General features: G+C 32.6%; 2 protein-coding genes across 3 annotated transcripts; both read right to left on the bottom strand.

The window, feature by feature from the left end:
- Positions 1-855: 855 nt before the first annotated feature.
- LOC122607770 (F-box/FBD/LRR-repeat protein At1g13570-like) lies at positions 856-3,613 on the bottom strand. 2 transcript variants are annotated; one of them, XM_043780807.1, is made up of 5 exons: positions 3,477-3,613; positions 2,392-3,020; positions 2,187-2,315; positions 1,945-2,103; positions 856-1,419 (listed from the first exon to the last, which is right to left on the bottom strand). In XM_043780807.1, the coding sequence occupies exons 2-5, from the start codon at positions 2,989-2,991 to the stop codon at positions 1,105-1,107; spliced, it is 1,203 nt and encodes a 400-aa protein (XP_043636742.1). In that variant the 5' UTR covers positions 2,992-3,020; positions 3,477-3,613; the 3' UTR covers positions 856-1,104. The 2 variants fall into 2 exon arrangements, with proteins under 2 accessions (XP_043636742.1, XP_043636743.1); XM_043780808.1 differs by having other exon boundaries at positions 2,392-3,017.
- A 5,616-nt stretch (positions 3,614-9,229) lies between these two features.
- LOC122608796 (adenine/guanine permease AZG2) lies at positions 9,230-10,882 on the bottom strand. The gene has a single exon (XM_043781879.1). It carries the CDS (start codon positions 10,880-10,882, stop codon positions 9,230-9,232), a length of 1,653 nt encoding a protein of 550 aa, XP_043637814.1.
- Between the last annotated feature and the right edge of the window lie 8,267 nt (positions 10,883-19,149).

Below are 19,149 nucleotides of genomic sequence, written 5' to 3'. Positions count from 1 at the left end.
CATCAACTCAATATTTAATAAAAGTTTAGTTTTTTTTTTTCTACCTAAACAACCCAGGTTAGCTCAATCTTTTATACACATTTATAACCCTACCTAAACTACTTTTTAATTAAAATAAATATGATGGAAAATAGAGTAATATACAAATGGAAAAGAATAAGAGTGAAAATGAATCAAAATTGTGCAAACAAAAGAAAAGGAGTTGTGACTTTGGGTTAGTATTGTGGATATTGATGATTTATTTTTTATTTTATTTTTTTTTTTTCAATTTTAGATGACTTATCTGATATATATTAGTTACATGTCAGAGGTGGAGACAGTGATGACAGTAATGGTGTGATTATTACTTAATAATGCAAAATTAATTGATATAAAATAAAATAGTATAGTTATTTAAGAGTTTAAATAAAAATAATTGGTAACGTCTTAAATTTGAAGTATTCAAGTTTAACTTCTATTAGGCTTCTACCCAGCCACAAAACATGCTCGAACATATCTAGTTAGTTAATAAATCTAAACAAGTTTAAAAGGTTGCTATTCAAAATCTTGTTGAATTTTTCAGACTTCCTTTTCATTTTTTTTTCCTGGAAAGGATGATATCTAGTTAATTAACTAGCTATTGCCTAGTAGAGACTACGACCGAATCACTATAGGAAATTAGGAACTTAAAATGAATTCAGCAATCTATGCCGACCACAACATAGTTGACAACATCAGACCCTAGACTATTGTTTCATGTAATATTTTGGACCAAACACTCCAACAGCTTCGGCAGCAACTAATTACTGAAACTTGTAACAAGTTTGGCTGTTAGGTTGAACACATTTAAACACTATCTACTGCAGCACAAAGAAGTAAAGAAGTCATATAAATTCTACTTTAAATATTTAACATCCCAAACGTTTCAACAGCGGGATTTGGGTAGAAGCCAGCAACGTAAATAAGAAAGAAACAAAAGATCTAAATGGATGAAATCAAAGAAAGACTAGTAGCAACTCAACATGTGCAGATTACTTTCTGAAAGTGTCAAAAGTTTCCACTTACCAAGCTGAGTGATGTAAAATCATTCGAGCTAAAGCATCTTTACACAATTCAGCATGCAGTTCAATTGCATTCTTTACCACCTTCAGAAACGCCAACGATTTCAACCATTGGTGATGCACGTGGGGAAGATACGAGACTCCTTAGTATCTTTAACTCTTCATCTTTACTGTAAACCATTAATCTGACAGTCTTGAGAACAGGTGATTTGGCCAATATAAGCTTCACAAAGTCCAAGTTAAGTTTATTGCTGCCAAAACTTTCCATCTCCAATTCAATCAGATGTTCCAAGCGAATATCAGAATAATCTTGCATTGTCACAGGGTAGAAGTCATCTTCAGCAAAGTAATTCCAGTGACCTGTATCTTCGCATGACATCTATCGATGTATTTTTGGGTCAGTCGATTTTGGCATAAGTACAAGAATAAGATTTCAACCAAACAATTCAACTATCATACATACCCAATGTAAACACTAAAAGGATCATATCTGCCAATTGTTCGTTTATAAAAAATGTAAAAAAACAGATTTTACAGCCTAAAGGTCATTTCACCTCTCATATATACTAAATAAACAAAATACATTTAAGTTTTTACACCCATTCTATGCCATCACTGGTAACTGGATATACCTTATAAAAACCAGATCTCAGAGATAAGATGATGTAATTTAGACACAGGGAACATAAGGTGAACTTATTTTATTCGATTACAATTGGTATTAAAAAGGAGAATACATTATATATGAGAGTCAAATGGGAACTCCCTGTAGCATATACAGAACTGGTATTAATAGATTTCTAAGTAAATTGGTAGTAAGAGACTTTTAATCATTAGAATGGGTATATGATACCTATAAGGAGACGATATATGAATTTAACCAGAGTAGATTCATGTTGTGTACCTCTAACTTAAGTTTCTCCAAGTTCGGGGAGCTCCTAATCATAAGTACAAGGAAACACAACCAATCTTGCTCCAGGAAACACATTCTTTCTAGACACAAGGATTTGAGGTGGACTAATGGAGCTGCAAGCGCTTGTGGGAGTGCCCCTCCACCAAAACACTGTAACCACAGGCCAAACAAATATATTATCGAAAAAATTGCCAAGTTGAATCCATAGAATTTCATGTGGGTCATAAATTTACCCGAATGTCCGAAACACAAAACGCAAAATGTTCAATCACAGGCAAGTACTTAAACAGGTCAATGATAGTGGCATCTTCGAATTCGTCTTCATTATTAGTGATATGAATATCACCATCACAACCCGTGAGCTGCAACAAGTCAGAGGATTGAGATATATAGTGAAAACCAATGAGGATTATTAGGAACAACTTACTAATTACTCACCAACGTGAAGCTTTTAAGTAGCGGATTATGGGATAAGATATGCACAAGTGTTTTTCTATAGATGTCTACATACTTTAAGTATAAGGTTGTAAGGCTACCATATCCATTGAAAGTTGTTGGTGATTTCTTAAAGCTACAACCAAAGAGATGTAGGTCTGTTAACTGATGAAAGGAGAAAATCGATAAGGGCAGGTCACACGTAGAAGTCAAGTGAAGTTTCTTGACAGTATTCTTAAGCGACAAATGAAGTAAAATTTGATCAATTTCAACACAGTAAATACTTGTGTCACATGGTTCCGTGACCCTCATGGAAAGGGTGAAGTCGAGTATCGGCCCTTGGTGTAGTAACAAAAAATTGTACATAGCATTGAAAAGTTTACATCTCCTACTCTTCTTTCTCCTTTTCCATGGTTGTTCCTCCAGATTTTCATCGGTTGAATCATCATCAAATAGATCCTCCCTAAACACAACTTTCGGAATTTTGGTCCAAAAATACCTCCATTCCTTAGAGAGAACACTCGTCCGTACTATCTCTTCAGTCGGTAGATTCCATAGCATCTTTTCTATTAAAACCGATGGAAGGGTGATATCGTTGCTCATCGTGGAATTACTAATTAACTATGCTGCTGCTGAAAAAAAAAAAAAAAAAAAAAAGCTTAACTACAAAACTTAATGCGAGATAAACGAAACTTAAAAGCTCTCAAAATGGCCACATAAATACAAGACGATATTAACCCTACTCAGCGTCGCATCAACAAAATCCCCTTTCAATACTAACCTAATACAAATTTTCTTCTCACATCATTAATCTGGGACCCTAAATATTATATATTAAATGGTGTGAGAGAAGGAAATAAAATATAAAAAAAAAAAACTTGCCCAATACATCCGTATTTAACGATACATGCCCTAATTACACAACATATATAGTGTTGTTCGGAGACAGAGATCATTGAAATTGTAAATAATTTACATGTCGAATTGAAACGCCCCCTATAGAAAAGATAATTAAAGAAAAATATAAATAAGGATTCATACCAATTATGCTGAAAAATGGACATAGATCATAAAAGAAGGATTTGTACCTTTGATTCTCTTCTCCTTCTTCTTGTTGCTGATATTCGGTTTAAGGTTTATTTTTATTAAAATTTTATTAGTCTAATTTAAAGACGAATGAATAGATTAGGCGGTTAATATCAGACTTAACCCCCGAGTCTTCTTTTGTAAGTCTTCAATTTGATTTGAGTTTGGGTCCCAATATGTTCTACCGGTAGAAAAAGACCTCCAGTTTTGTTGGACATGAAAATCAAACACTTGACCTTTATCTTTAGAGATAATGGCTTTAACCACTGATTCAACTCAACTTGTTTTGTAGCAATCCCTCTATAGCAATAATAATGCACGAAAGTAACTAAATGCAAGTTTTTACGGAGTATATATATAAAAATAATAATTAGTCTTTCTAACTAAATAATCTAAGAATCCTTCTAATTATGAGATGATGATATGAGGAAAAATCATAGGCAAAATTAGAAAAGAAAATGAGTGGATAACACATGTCACCTTTTAATAGTTTTAGAAGGATTTTAAGGTTATTTTTTATGAGGATTGATCATTTTCCATATATAAAAATATAATAATAACAAGGAAAACGATAAATCTACAACTATAAGAAGGTAACATGTGGTATCCAAATTCTCTTTCCTAATTTTGACCCTTGATTTTGCCACATGTCTTCATCTAATAGTTAGGACGATTTTTAGGTTATTCTACTAAGAGGATTAATCATTTTCCTAATAATAATTCGAGTATATGCACGATGGTATATTTTGTATATTGAGGAAGTGAATGTGGGGTTGTCTCACATCCAACTTTGGTGAAAAACCCTTTACATTTTGTTTTTTTATTCCATAAAATTCATGGAAAATAATTTGTGAGGGGTTTTTCACCCAAGTTGGATGAAAACACCACATTCACTTTTCCCTTTGTGTATATAGTGTTTAAACAAGAACACCCTTAAAATAAGAACAAGAGTAAACGACCCAACTCATCATTTTGGCTTACCCTAATGATCAAGTTTCATCCTTAACTATCTGAAATGACACTGCCAGTCCTTTTGGAGAGGAAAAGGGCCACATACAGTCCTTTATGTAAACATCCGTTTGCTTTAATCCTTTAGCCCTCGCACGTGGATAACTCGTGAGGGCAATTATGACTTTTGCCACCCCCTTTTTCATTTTGCTTCGGTGTAGAAAACTATAGATATACATGTAATATAGACACTCATCAAAGCAACACATAGAGAACGAGCTAGTCATAGATTGAATCGAGGTTTAGATACAGAAACAAGACAAGAACATAGAGATTACATCGAAAATAAATTAGGGTTTTATCAACGGTAAGAAAAACTGCTTCAACAAGGTGAGGGAATGATGTGCGAAATCTAGCTTTAAATTTATAAACACGATTTACCGAAAATACTGATTACTACACACTCACAGGCAGTGTACCTGATTGCATGCAGTATAGTTAAAACTAGTAAGCCGAGATCGTTCGCAAGGACTTAAACAAGCATTTGTAAAACGCTAAATGATTCAAGTAAAAATGGGGGTTTTGTGGCCGAGTTGCCACGTTGCAAGTAGTTAGTAAAATTTGTTAGTAATCCCGGAGGATTAATCGAAAGAGAAGTTTGTTGTTGAAAACAATAATTTAAAAGTCACCCATCTTGATTTCGCTCAACAGAATGTTAGGATTGCACATTTGATGAAGTTCAAATTCAATTTAGTGATTAAATGATCGAGACTCAAATTAATCGTCAACCCCGTACCCGTCAAGTTAACAACTTATTCTACTCTCTTGCACAAACTAGTTTCAAGTTAAACAATTGTTTTGGTCATTTCAGATAACAATTTTTGCCTATCGATTGTACCCAACCGTCAACCCGTTAATTCTTATCAAATATCGATTACCCTCTACCGTACCCGTCATAGAACCAATTGCTTCTAACTAAGCAATCAAAATAACTTATACCCAAATCCTAGTCGTCACTAAGCAATGAGCACAAATTATCCGCAATCAATAATTGAACAACAAAGAATTAATAGATTAAGTTCACGACAAAATGTTAAATCAAATCACTTGAATTAATAAATATTGTGCAATCCCTACACAATGTCTCACTCCATCAAGATGGATGAAAAGGCGATTAGCCACTCATATTAAAATACGAATAACAAATCAAATAGAAAGAATTCATCGTTACCGAATACAGAGAATTGAACGGAAATAACGAGAATAATCCAATCGTAATATTGATCTTCAAGGATGATAAATCTGATCAAAAGTCTTCTCAAAAGGTCTTCAAAATGGCTGGAAAGTATATGATAGGGTTTTGGAATGAAAAACAAGCTATTTATATGTTTCCAAAAATTTTATGCAGATTCGTCCTTAAGCTGCGTGGCAGCCCCTCATTGACTGCTGTTGACTTTTTGACTTTTATTGACTTCGTCTGGGACACCACTGGATAAGCTGCTGCGCAGCTTAAGCCTTTTGTTTTACAGTTGCTGTGCAGCTTACTTGACTCCAGGTTTGACTTTTGTTGACTTTCACCAAACTTCATCCAAACGACCCGGTAATCATCCGTAAGCACTTATTTCACTTCAGGAATGTCGTTTTCTTCAGAAATACGCTCAAGTATCTGCTATTAACCTGAAACACTAACAAATACCATAAACGCACCAATTGTATACGAAAACGACTCATTAAACATGCTAACTAACTATATAAACCGTGGGAAATGGGTATAAAATACGACATATCAGGGAACAATTCCGATTTTTTTCTATTTATACACGAGAACAAATGATAGTTACATGATAGGTCCTTCATCTTCAATTATATCCAAAGGCTGCTTTAACTTGAATCTTCATGTGTTTGTCCATCTTCAGTCCTTCCTAGTTCAAGAGCTTGCACCAATAGTCCTAATGATTCCTACAACACAACATTCTAAGTTAAAACAATTAAATTGGTATTTTAACATTCGGGCTCGAATTTTTTCTTTCATTCTCAAAGATGCTCTGGGCCGAGCTTAGTCTCTATAAAAATTGAAAGAATTTCTTCTGAAGCTAAACTTAAGGTTGGAAAACTAATGCTTGTTAAACTTACAAGTCAATCTCAAGCTGAACCTAACGTGTGCGAGTTCGACCCAGTTTAGTTCGACTCTTGGGCAATAGCGTAACGTTGGTTTTCCAGGATAAAGGTTATAAAAACGCAACCAAACCTTCTAACTTCTAAATGACCTGTTTGCCAATATATATATATATACATAAACCAATTTTGATTTTACCACATATTTCAAATTTGTTATACAGAGAAACCACTTAACTCTGCTAGTTTGCTACAAGTCGTCGTGATATGCACTTTGCCCTATGAAAACTAGCATTGTTTGTTACAAAATGACACCGAAAATCATGTCATTTAAATAGGATCTGCATTTTTTCAAAACTAAGTGGGACGCTTGCTCTGCTGAACCTACCGTGAAGTCCGAATACAAGAAATCTGGCACCTAACATTGCCACCAAGCGTCTCCTGTGTGAAAACAAGCACCTTGAACAAGCAAAGCGTGGAAACGGAGTTGGCTGTCAGTAAGAATCTATGCAACTAGTCGATAGTTTATACTATGGTTATTGTTAATTTGCAATTAAAAATATGGAATACAATGTTACCAAACACAATTTGCCCATAACGACAGTTGTAAATTTCAAAACAACGTAACTTTTGGAATTGATAAAACTAAGTGGTTTAAAACATCTACTATTGGATTTCGAAGCTAAGACAAGAACAAACACCCTAAAACATGAACCAAGGAAAAACAACCTAAACTATTTCATCAAAAGATGCCCGACCGGCCATAGGAAACCATTCTAATGGTCGCTCGGCCATAGGAAATCATTCTAATTATGTAGTTCATTGGGGTGTTGCGTACAAAGTACTCAGCATCATATTAGTTGGCCGTTAAAAAAAACAGCATCTTACTTTACCAAAGACGTTCTTATCCAATCTTTATGCATGCTTCTTAAACATCTCCCTCACAGCTTCACTATAGGCAGCCGTCTCTTTGCCATCAAAATCATCGTCATCAATATGAATATAACGATCATAATTATATCCATATGGGAGATGATCATTTTCATATAAAATTAGTTCTACTCCTTTCATAACAAACCCTGAAACAGGCAAATCCAACAAGGGGATGTAACACCTGCTAACCTTATGACGAAAATCGTCTACTTTAGGAGGTGGGGTAGACGACTTTCTAACCTCGGAAAGTTTTGCACCACTAAGAGAGATCCTTCCTCTTTTACATCTATCTGTAATGGAAATCTTTTCCAAAAAGGGACAGTCACGAGCCAAACCGAACAACATCATATACCTTACAAACGTATCCTCCAAACATTTCCATCCAATGTCGATATCACACCAATTATTCTTCCTCCTTGTCAAATATGGTTTTTCTTCTTTTCCATTTCCGGTAATGTAATATGATCCCTTTGTGTTACGTATTATTGAAGTGGATGACAGAAACACAAATGAGACGATTCTATTATTACTAGCTATAAAACCTTTCCACTTTAGAAATTTAGGTAAACCATTGAAACATGACACGGGAAGTTCGATATACAAAAACCTGATTCTTGTAAACTTTTTCATATAGTCAATCAACCCATAAACCAAATTATAAAACCTCATAGCAGACCAAGCACCATAGCTGCTCTGGTGATCACGACGTTTTGATATAGCAAACATATATACATGCTCACGGATTATGCGTTTATTGGTCTTCCAACGAGAAGGAGCATTAAAGTAAATGGTGTCGACTTGACTCACGATTTCATAAAAACGTTTGGAAACACGTTTGCAAATGCCTAGTGTTTTCAAATTCGTTCTACTTAAAATTTCGAGAACAATTTCGTGAGGCAAACAAAGTAATGCACCAAGTCCTTTAGTAACCTTACCCATATATGTACAACTTCTTCACCTGATCAACATAGCATATTACTAAGAAAAAACGTAAACACTCATATAAACTCGTTATTATCAAAACCAGAAGTACACTAAAGTAAAAGGTATATTATTGGCTATTGCTATATAATATACTCCGATATATATGTATATGTATTATAATAATATGAAACAAATATGTATACCTGATGGAGAAGAGGGTCAAAATAGGTTTAGATATTGTTTTGATGAGGAAAAAGGGTGCATATATAGTGTTCTGTTTGTATATTGGTTTTTATTAGTACATTTTTAATTAATTGAACACACCTACGTTTGCCTATATCTTGTTTTTTAGATTAACTAAACTAACTAATAATCAGGTGGAAAGAAAAATTACTCCAGTAATTTTCGGAGTCTTCAAGTTTACTAACTTTTATTGGGCTTCAACCCAGCCCAATCTACATCTCCTGTGTGAAATCTATGCGACTAGACGATAGTTTATTAGTTTGTAATGTGGGTGTTTGTGATTACATCTTGTTTTATGGTGAATGTATGAAAAAAGTAACTTTTGAAATACAGTAGAAAAAAAACTTGCTAAAAGCGACAAGTTCAAAACATCTAGTATTAGAATTCGAAGCTAATACAGGAACAAACACACTAAAACATGAACTAAGGAAAAACAGCCTAAACTATTTCATCAAAAGATGCCCGGACGGCCATTGAAAACCATTCTACTGGTCGCTCGTGCATCTTTTGTCATTTTGGCTAAATGGCTAGGCATAGCTCAACTAAAACAAGAACTGTGAAAAAAAAAATTGAGTTTTGCTGCTAAAAATATTTACAGCACCTCAACAATGATCCGATCAGCTGCAATAGTAGCGGATACTTGATTTTGCTCTTTTGACACCATCTTCTTCATCTTGATCAACCATTTGAACCACCAGACTCCATAATCATACAAATTTAGAGCAATATACATACCAATCCCTCCTATAATCCCATTTGAAATCGAGTATGTCAAAGGCATGAGTAAAATGGTCACGAAAGCAGGCACGCTTTCTTTGATATCGTTCCAATCGATATCTTTGATAACCTTCATCATCAAAGCCCCAACCATCACTAAAGATGGACCAATGGCCCATGGTGGCACACTACTAAACAATGGTATGAAAAATATTGACAAAAAGAAATAAAACCCAACAATGATGGCAGTTAATCCTGTTCGTCCACCTTCACGAATCCCAGCTGAAGATTCTATGAAGGTGGCGATTGGAGAGACCCCGAGCGTTGACCCAACAATCGAGGCCCCTGCATCAACCATATATGCTACATATTCCCCTTGGAAACCGCCTTGTTCATTTGTAAAACCCCCTAGTTCCGCCATTGTATATAATGTGCCCGTTGTGGCTAGTATGTCTACGTATAGTAACGTGAATAACGCGACCCATACTTGACTTCGGTTAAAATTTGTGAAGCTTATCGCGCCTAAGGTTGAGTCGATTTTGTGAAAATCTACCACTTTTTGGAAGTAATGGTATTTTGTGTCACCTAAAGGAGTATCAGGGAAAATAGTAACGGATGTGTGCCTAATCCATGATATTAAGGTTACAAATAAGATACCATAAATCATACTTCCTTTAATATTCTTCATTAAGCCATAACAGGTGATTAAGAACCCGACTAAGCCCAACCAGAACGTTGGGCTTCTCATGATTCCGTCGGCACATTCTCCAGTTATGCTGTTTTTATGAGTGCATGCTGCTAGAGTTACTAAGGTGTCTGGGTCAGGACCTACAAGACCAACACCTTGATTAGTCTGTAAACCCACAAATGCTATGAAGAGACCGATACCAGCCGCACAAGCTAGCCGGACAGAACGAGGTATGAGCCGGGCTAGCTTGGCACGGAGCCCAAAAGTGGCAATGAATAGAAATATACAAGACTCAACCAATACAATGGCCATAGCAGTTTTGTAAGAAATGGGCCCAGACCCATGAAACCCCACTAAGTTGTAAGCCAAGTAGGCGTTGGCTCCCATACCTGGAGCCAACCCGAAAGGCAAATTGGCAAAAATGCCCATAGCTAATGAACCAATCATCGAAGACAAGGCGGTGGCAACAATAAGGTCGTTTTTAATCTTTGAAAGGCAACTTTCATAGCCTACATTAGGCTTTAACATGCAATCCGGTGAAACAGCCACCATCGTCTGGTTAGATGATGGTGGCGTGCAATCGGATATGGAACACGTCCCGCCAGAATCCGCCAAGATTGTGGCGTTGACAGTGATAATGTAAGCCATTGTGAGGAACGTTGCCGTAGCGGCCCGAAGCTCCTTAGTGAAATACGTTTTTCTATCTTGTAACTTGAAATATTTGCCAATTTTGCTATTTGAAATTGAATCATTTAGGTTTCTCTCAAAGTTTTCCCACGAATTTCCCAACTTCACACAAAAACCATTTCCATAACTTGTACACAACTCTCCTTTTCCCATTTCTAACTCACTTTTTTCTTTATTTGGCTTGCCTATTTCATTAGTTGTCTTATATACAAGAAACTTTTTTATATTGGCCTTAATTACTGTGTTTTAATGTTTTATATTGACATGTAAAAATATGCCATGTGACTTGTACATTGTTGATTGTGAGCTTTTTAAAAAAGGTCAATTTTAAATGATGGAAATGCAAATGGGATTGTTTAAATATTAGTGAAAGATTCTGTTTTTGTTGTATGAAATTACCTATTTTTAGTGGGACAAAAATGTGTGCTTCATGTGACTAGTTGACTGAATAATCTTTCCTTCTTTTAAGCTATATGCCAATTATCGATTTTTCATTTAATACACTTAGAATATTATTATATATTTCATGGTTATGTGAGCATACTTTATTACCTTATTATTTTTTTAAAACCAGAAAAATTTTATTACATAGTAAAAACTTTGGTGAGAATAATACTATAGTTTTCTATTGTTTCTTTAGGAAATTTGGGTACTTGATTTTAATGATCAATTTATCATTCTTTTAAATAAATCTTATTTGACAGTCATTTTGATTTGAAATTTTAACATAGTTTCTCTCTAATCGTTTGTTGTTAAGATTTCTCAAAGATATATCTATTTATTTAAGCAAAGGTTTATCTAACATATTAAATTATATATCTAACATGTTAAAGTTATATAGTATTTAAGGTTATATATAACTTTTAATAATTGATTGATAACTTGAATATAAACATTTTAACTTCATTTTATTTAATTTTAGATAGTATGTGAAGGTTTTTGTCAGATTTATTGTATCGGATAAAGATAGAAATTATCTACGTGTTATATATATATACATTTAATATCTCATGTATAATAAGGTTGGATGTCGTTTTTATTGTATATTCTTGTTTTAAAACATGAGTTATAAATACCCTTTCATAATTTCATTGCAAATACATATATTTTTTAAATTTAGTAGTCCTATATATACTTCTACAATGTCATGGTTGCTAATAGAAGTATTTGTTAACATTATATTACCAAAAATTAATAAATGTTTCTCTGTTAATTAATCCAATGTATTTAGTGATGAACGACAATATGACATTACGTTGTTAAAGAGTTAGGCCTTACCTTTTGAATTGTGACCATCAAGGAGTCAATTAAGGGTTAATTATCTTTACTATTTTATAAAGCAAAAACCTATTTTTATTTTTAGAAAGTTCTGCCTTTAAAATACCGAAAGTGCCCTTCGACATTATATGTTTTTAATGAATTAATTTACATTTCAACTCTTATATTTACAATATTTTCACTATCACCTTTACATCAACCTACAATCCTAAACCATTTGACACCGCCACCACCACCAATAATACCATCACCGACAACACAAAACCGCCATCCCCGCTAACGCCGCCGCATTGCGCGGGTACCATGCTCGTAATTTATAATTATTATAACAATGTTAGTATGTATCCACTCAACTTTGAGAGAGTTCGTACTGCTCAACAAGTACTTAATTAAGATTATACGAATTATTAGCTGTTTTTCTGTGTAACTTCGTTCTAACAAGTTGTTAATTAATGTTTATATCTGTGTATATATGCTTCCAATAATTACTCAATGTATGCATGTATGTAAACTACTTGTGTTAAACAAAATATACGAATGTCAACTAATTAATTACTTAACATACCAACAGTTGTTGTATAATGCATTTGAAAAAACTAAATTAAAGATAATATTTTTTCAAACTTGAAACTATAGACCTGTTGTGATAAAGAACGACACCTTCGACCACTAAATTATCTTGGTGGTGATATAATATATATTCCCTTTATTAAGTCAAAAAGTCAAATATACATTCTTAACAACTTAATTGTTTTATTACAATTTCTCTTATACGTTGAATATTAAGTACAAAAACTACAAGTTAGCTAGACTTTTACAGCTCATAAACACAACAAAATTTTCAAATTTAACTTTTCTACGTTTCAAACAAGCCTACTATACTCACTTTTGCTTTGTGGCCAAACCCACTAAACTATAGATATATTGAATGATTAACGAATCAGGTTAGTTCCATTTCCATTTTTAATTTGTACCTAAAAAAAATATTAGAAAAGCTACATAATATTTGCGTTTGACAAAATAAGATTTCTTTGACCAGTTTTTTAGACCTAAAACTCTAAACATCCTAAATTGGTAAATATATACTAGCACGGTACCTGCGCAATGCGGCGGTGTTCGTGGCGACGACATTGTGGTGGTGGGGACGGTTGTTGGTGTAAAGGCGGTGTCGAGTTGTTTAGATAATTGATGTGAAAATAACTGACGTAAATGGTTAATGAAGATATTTTAAAAGATAAAGGACTTAATATATTCATTAAGGGCTTTACACATTTTCCTCTATATAACTTTCAGTATGGAGTTATTCTTTTTATAATATACTTGTATAGAGTATAAATATTTTCTAAAACCAATTTCAAAATATTTGTCTTATGTAAAAGGTAAAATCTTTAGAAACATTTTCAAACGTTTTCCTTCTTTTTTTCTGGAATTAAAAGCTTTTAGTTATTTATGAATGGTTAAGAAAACAAACTTATTACTCAACAAGTTTAGAAAGAATTGTCCGAGAGTTAAAAGTTTCATTCTTATTCCTTAATTAAAAGTGAGGTCTTTTATAGAAGCAACCTTATTCCCTTTTAAGGTAAAATTGTCTACACCCTTCTTCTTCTTCTTCTTCTTCTTCTTCTTTTAAAGGTGTAGATATATCTGCTCGTAATAGGAGATGTAACTTACGTTGTCTTAACCGGATTCGCGCTAGAGAGCCCCCTCACCCTCAATATCTAGTAGGAGGAGAAACTCCCAACTAAACCGCTCGAAAAGGCGACATTTAATTGGGATAAAATCATGCTCCATCTGCATAACTCAAATCTGCTTTACTAGAGCACTTTATTGTGAAATTCCTTCAAATTTCCTTCTCATGTTTCGAACTCGAGACCTCCGGCATGTAAAGTTGGTACTCAACTACTGAGCTATAATTAGAAGTACGTCTACACCCTATCTTATTTGAAGTTTTAAGTGCCATAATATGTAAAACATAGTATTCGATATTGTTTTTATTAGATAATAAAGGTCAAAAGATTGGGCTAGGGTCTTTGTCCATATGGGTTGGTCCAATTGGTGTGTAATCTTAGCTATTAGGGCGTCACATACAGAGTATTCAGCGTTGTCTTAGTAAAAATGATGATATTGTAATTGTTAGCGTGTAAAACTTTATGACATTATACAACAACATTTTATTATATGTTTTATGATTATTTATGTATTACGTAGGACAGTGATTTAACTTAAGTTTAAATACAAGCCAAAAAAGATTATCATTATGTTAAAAAAAATAGAATAAGTGCACAGAAATGTATGTAACTATGACTGAAAAGTTATAGTGTACATGAATTATTAGAAACCTTTATTGTATGCACGAACTTAGTAAAAAAGTTCAAATTATGTAAAATGATATATGTATCACCTCATATGAACTGACACGTGCAAATTATTCATTGGTTAGTCATAGTTAGTTCCATAACATGAACATTTTTACAAAGTTCATGCATACAATAGAGGTTCTGAAAGTTTATGCACGCTATAATTTTTCGATCTTAGTTATCTACATTTCGACGCATTTATCCTAAAAAAAATAATGTTTATTATTAATTTTGGAGAAATTATTCAATTTAATGGTCACAATTTTTTTTAACTAAATGGTGCATATTTTTTTAGATATAGAAGGAAATGATATATTTGTTTCAATAATTTTAGAAAAAACGTTATTATCAAAAAAACAATGTTTGAAGGAGAAAAAAATTAAACTGGTTATATATGAAAAACTCATATTGATCACAAGACATCTTTTTAAAAAATGGCCAGCAAATAAAAGTCCAGCTATCTGGAATAACCCAGACAAAAAACGAAGTGAATGCAGGCAACATTGCATAGCCACTAAAAAAAAAATCCATTTGTTCACATTTGATTATAAAAAGTGTGAAAAAATTTATGAATTTTATCATATATAAAAATGTGTTATTAAAAAAAATTACATTTAAAAGTGTGAATAAATTTTAAAAGTGTGAACAAATGTCAAGTATTTTCACACTTAAAAGTGTGAAAGTTAATTTGTAACCCATGATTTTTTCACACTCTCCAATGTGAACAATTGATATCACTTTACACACTTGAAAGTGTGAAATTTTCTTTTCTACATGTATAAGTGTGTAGATATTGTGATTTTTAAAATTTATTCACACTTTTAAATATAAAATTATTTACGCACACTTTTAAATGTGATTAAATTAACAAAATTTTTTAGACATTTTTTAAAATTATAGAAAAATAAGTGTGAGAAAATGACATATTTATTGTAATGGCCCAAGCCTAACTATATATCTCCATGTCCAAAAAAAAAAACCCAGAATTTGAACTTCGGGACTCGTGATAAGTAGGAGCGTATTTATTAAATTTAATTGTTTAAGATGTATATGTAAAACACTTCAAATACCAAATGATAATGTTGTTAGGCCTATTAATTATTATTTTTAATTTTATTCGTAGTCTTGAATATAAATGGAATATGGTGTTTGGTAAATTACAAATATATGGTATGTAATGCGCATGCAAATGGGTTGTGATTAGGCTCGCAAGTTCTTCTTAGCCAAAGCTTTATTGGGACATGTTCATTTATATATAATTTTGTTTTTCTAACTGTCGAGACCTTTTTATTTGTATATACATACAAATATACAATATGATGTTTTTAAGACAATGTTTCAATATTTTATAGTACTGTTTTGTTTATTTTAAATTGCATGCCTAAAGATACGGTATTATAGTTCTCGAACTATGAATAATGGTTCAGCTTTTAAGAAATAACTTTTCAATATATTGCAATTATAGTTGATAATACATGTGTACAAAAGCTTTATAATCATTAGTTTTTGTGTGCTTTATGGCAAAAATGCTAGAGTAAGACTTTCAACTTAGAGATAGGGAATAGAGATGTAAAAACAAGTATAAACTTTTATGTGATAACTTGGACTCAAATTGGTTTCAGAGACTATCACAAATCAAATTGGACTCAATGCAGGAGTAAATAACCATAATGTTGAAATATTAATAGTCCGTATAATTTTATATTGATATCTCACAATCATTTTAGTTTTATAAACCATTTTTTTTATTTAATTTAATGTTCATATCTCAAAAACATATATAAAAAACATATCTAAAACGAATTAAGTTAGTAGTTAGATGAGTTGTATTTCCCCTTATATCTCAGTCGTTGAGCACCAACTTTTCATGTTGTAAGTCTCTAATTCGAGACATGGGAAGAACATTCCAAGATATTTCACAAATAAAGTCCCTCAGACCCTAGTGAAGCAGGTATGAATCCCGCAGAGGAGGAAAGGTTTTATCATAATTAAATGTCGTGTCTTCAGGTTGCAAGCAAATGATCCACACCTTTTAAAAAAGAAGATAGTTAGATGAGTTTAATAGGTATGACTATATGTATAAGGAAATTATTATTTAAATTTAAGTTGTAAAAATATGTTAATATACCCACGCAATGCGACGACAATGGTGATAGCAGCGTGGGGGTGGCGGTGGCGACATGTGCTGCTGTGACGGGAGGTAGGGGCGACAATGGTGATCAATATAAAAGTAATTGATGTTAAATGAGTTAGTGTAGTTATTTTAGGGATTGAAGAGTTTATGTTGTAAATCATTTCATTAAGTGTATGATAGGTATATTAGATAGGTGAGGATGTTTAAATTAATGAATAAAGAAGAGAGTATTTTTGGTAGTTTGAAGTTGTAATTTGATATTTGAGAAAATGATTCCTCTTTTATATAGGAGTAAGTATATAGATTAACTGATTAAGTAACACAAAATAAAGATGTAAAGTTTTTATTATTAAAAACTATATCCCTTATTGAATTTTACTCATTTTGGAATATGTAAATTGTCGAAATTGTTCTTAATTAATGAATAAATTACACTGGCCATCAACTATTTATCTTTAAAAATATCTCCATTAAACCTCTTTACATCAATTACATCCATAACTCGATGTCGTCACTAGTACCAACAGTCGCCGATATTACTATCGGTCGCTACCATCACTACCAATTGTTGTCACCACCGACGCCACCATCACAACATTGTGCAGAGATCTTGCTAATTAAGTTCAATTAAAATATATGCTTCTAACATATAACAAGTCTAAAATTTAGATAAGTATGAGTTAAAAGAACTGTAAAGCTTTCCGGGACATCAACTTGAGTTTGTAAATTGGTATTCTACCTGGATATGAAAAAATAAAATACAAAACGTTCATAACGATCTCAAACTCCTATTCCTTTTTTGATACTCAAAAACTTTTAAAATTGTTGTGACATGATAATTGCTTAATGATTATGTAACTTCTATTCCTTTTTTGATACTCAAAAACTTTTAAAATTGTTGTGACATGATAATTGCTTAATGATTATGTAACTTCTGGACAATAAACTCGTGAAGAAACTATTTTCTGTCCTTGGTCATGATCGTTTACCTACTCAATAAATTAACAAAATTTTATATTTGTTAACAAATTAAAAAATGAAATTCCTTAAATCGATGAAAGAAAACAATTTCTCCCTAATTCAAACATGTTGGGTCTAAAATGTTGATCTGAAATTTGGTCAAGCTATCAAATTGGGTCTGCCTTTAAAAAAAATGCCGAAGAACTCCTTAGTCTTTTAGAAAATTTTTCCTATCATTCTAACAACATGCAACGCTGTCTGACGGTGAGACAACACATTCTAATGAACTTGGATTTGGACTTATCAATATCTCGCATCCTAGGTCTGATTTTGATTGTGATCATCATATGATGAAACATTTACGTAACTCTCATCTTTTATCTCATCTTTTTTTTTTCTCTCTATCACATGAACACCATATCATCTTTTTCTCATTTCATATTTTACAAAATGCGATTACTAACTATATATTCTACCTCTTTCTTACTTTTTTTTCTCAAATAATTTATTATATTACGTAAGAAAAATCCTCTCTTTTTTTTATCATTGGCTGAAACATCAAGATGTCCCATCCCACCTCTTTCTCATATTTTCTCATAAGAAAACACTTCCCGTAGGAGAAAACATTGTTGGCATCGGTTTTTTCGAGAACACGTACCAGAAAATGGTGTGAAAACACCCATTGGGTATGACCTTAGTTCATTCTACAACTTGAAAAAAAGAAAATAACAATGGTGTACCATGGGGAAGTATAGAGCAAATTTCTTTAGCATGATAAATGAAAAATATAAGATAATCAAATGATTTATGACTTTATACAGTGTTGCAATAATAACTTCATATAAGTATAACACCTTCTTATATTGATGATTGATCATGTTTCTTACAAACACTTTGTTATGCTGCTTTCATTTTATACGGTTTTTTTTTTTGAAGGATAAGATATGATACACAATTCTTAAAGCAGGATTGGCGAGACCAAAACTCCAAAAGCCATAACTAAGAACATATTAACACAAATTAATTTTAATACAGATTCGAAACGATCAGGTGAGCTCAGCAGCGATAAAGAAATATAAACAAATAGCGCCACAAATTAGAACTCCATTGTAAGCAAGTAGATAAAACAAATCAGGAGAAGCAAGTACGCAAAGTAGAATTATTAGCACAAGGTTTGAAGATGAAAACCAGTGGTAACGTCGATCAACTAGCTCATGAACCCCTAGATATATTGCAGCAACTAAGATTAGTAATAAGAAAGGAGTCAAGCTGATCTCTTCAGACATTCCTGAACTTATTTTGTTTAGATTTTGATGATTCTTGTTTGCTCATTGGCATTAAATTAGTGATGTAGGTAATCTAACTCAACAGTTATAAATCAAACACTATGATAATGAAAGATGGAAGTGATTTCAATTATAATCTATCTTGAGTCTTGACAATTGGTTGTTTGTAAATTAATCTTTGTTCTTTCTTTTTTTGGAATTTAAGTAAACCAAGAGAGAGTTGGTAAGCTGAATAAATGAATATTCAATTGAAACATTAGCCTCTCAAATGATCAATAAGCCAGTGCATGTACAATTTCAGTTATTATTGAAAAGAATAATTTTTACATAATAGGTGCATATTTCTATGTTCCTCTAGTGAACACACAATTAATGCCTAACAGGCTAACACCCACAAATCCACAA

Source organism: Erigeron canadensis, chromosome 7 (genome assembly GCF_010389155.1).
Source record: "Erigeron canadensis isolate Cc75 chromosome 7, C_canadensis_v1, whole genome shotgun sequence".
NCBI classification, from domain to species: domain Eukaryota; kingdom Viridiplantae; phylum Streptophyta; class Magnoliopsida; order Asterales; family Asteraceae; genus Erigeron; species Erigeron canadensis.
The sequence above is the reverse complement of the archived record's forward strand: the minus strand, read 5'-3'. Positions and strand labels throughout refer to the sequence as shown.

Coding starts and splice junctions, on each gene's coding strand:
- LOC122607770 (XM_043780807.1), bottom strand. CDS start 2,991: ATGAGCAACGATATCACCCTTCCATCGGTTTTAATAGAAAAGATGCTA. Junction 2,316..2,391: donor TACTTAAAAGCTTCACGTTG/GTGAGTAATTAG, acceptor GACTTGTTGCAG/CTCACGGGTTGTGATGGTGA. Junction 1,420..1,944: donor TGGAGAAACTTAAGTTAGAG/GTACACAACATG, acceptor ATACATCGATAG/ATGTCATGCGAAGATACAGG.
- LOC122608796 (XM_043781879.1), bottom strand. CDS start 10,882: ATGGGAAAAGGAGAGTTGTGTACAAGTTATGGAAATGGTTTTTGTGTG.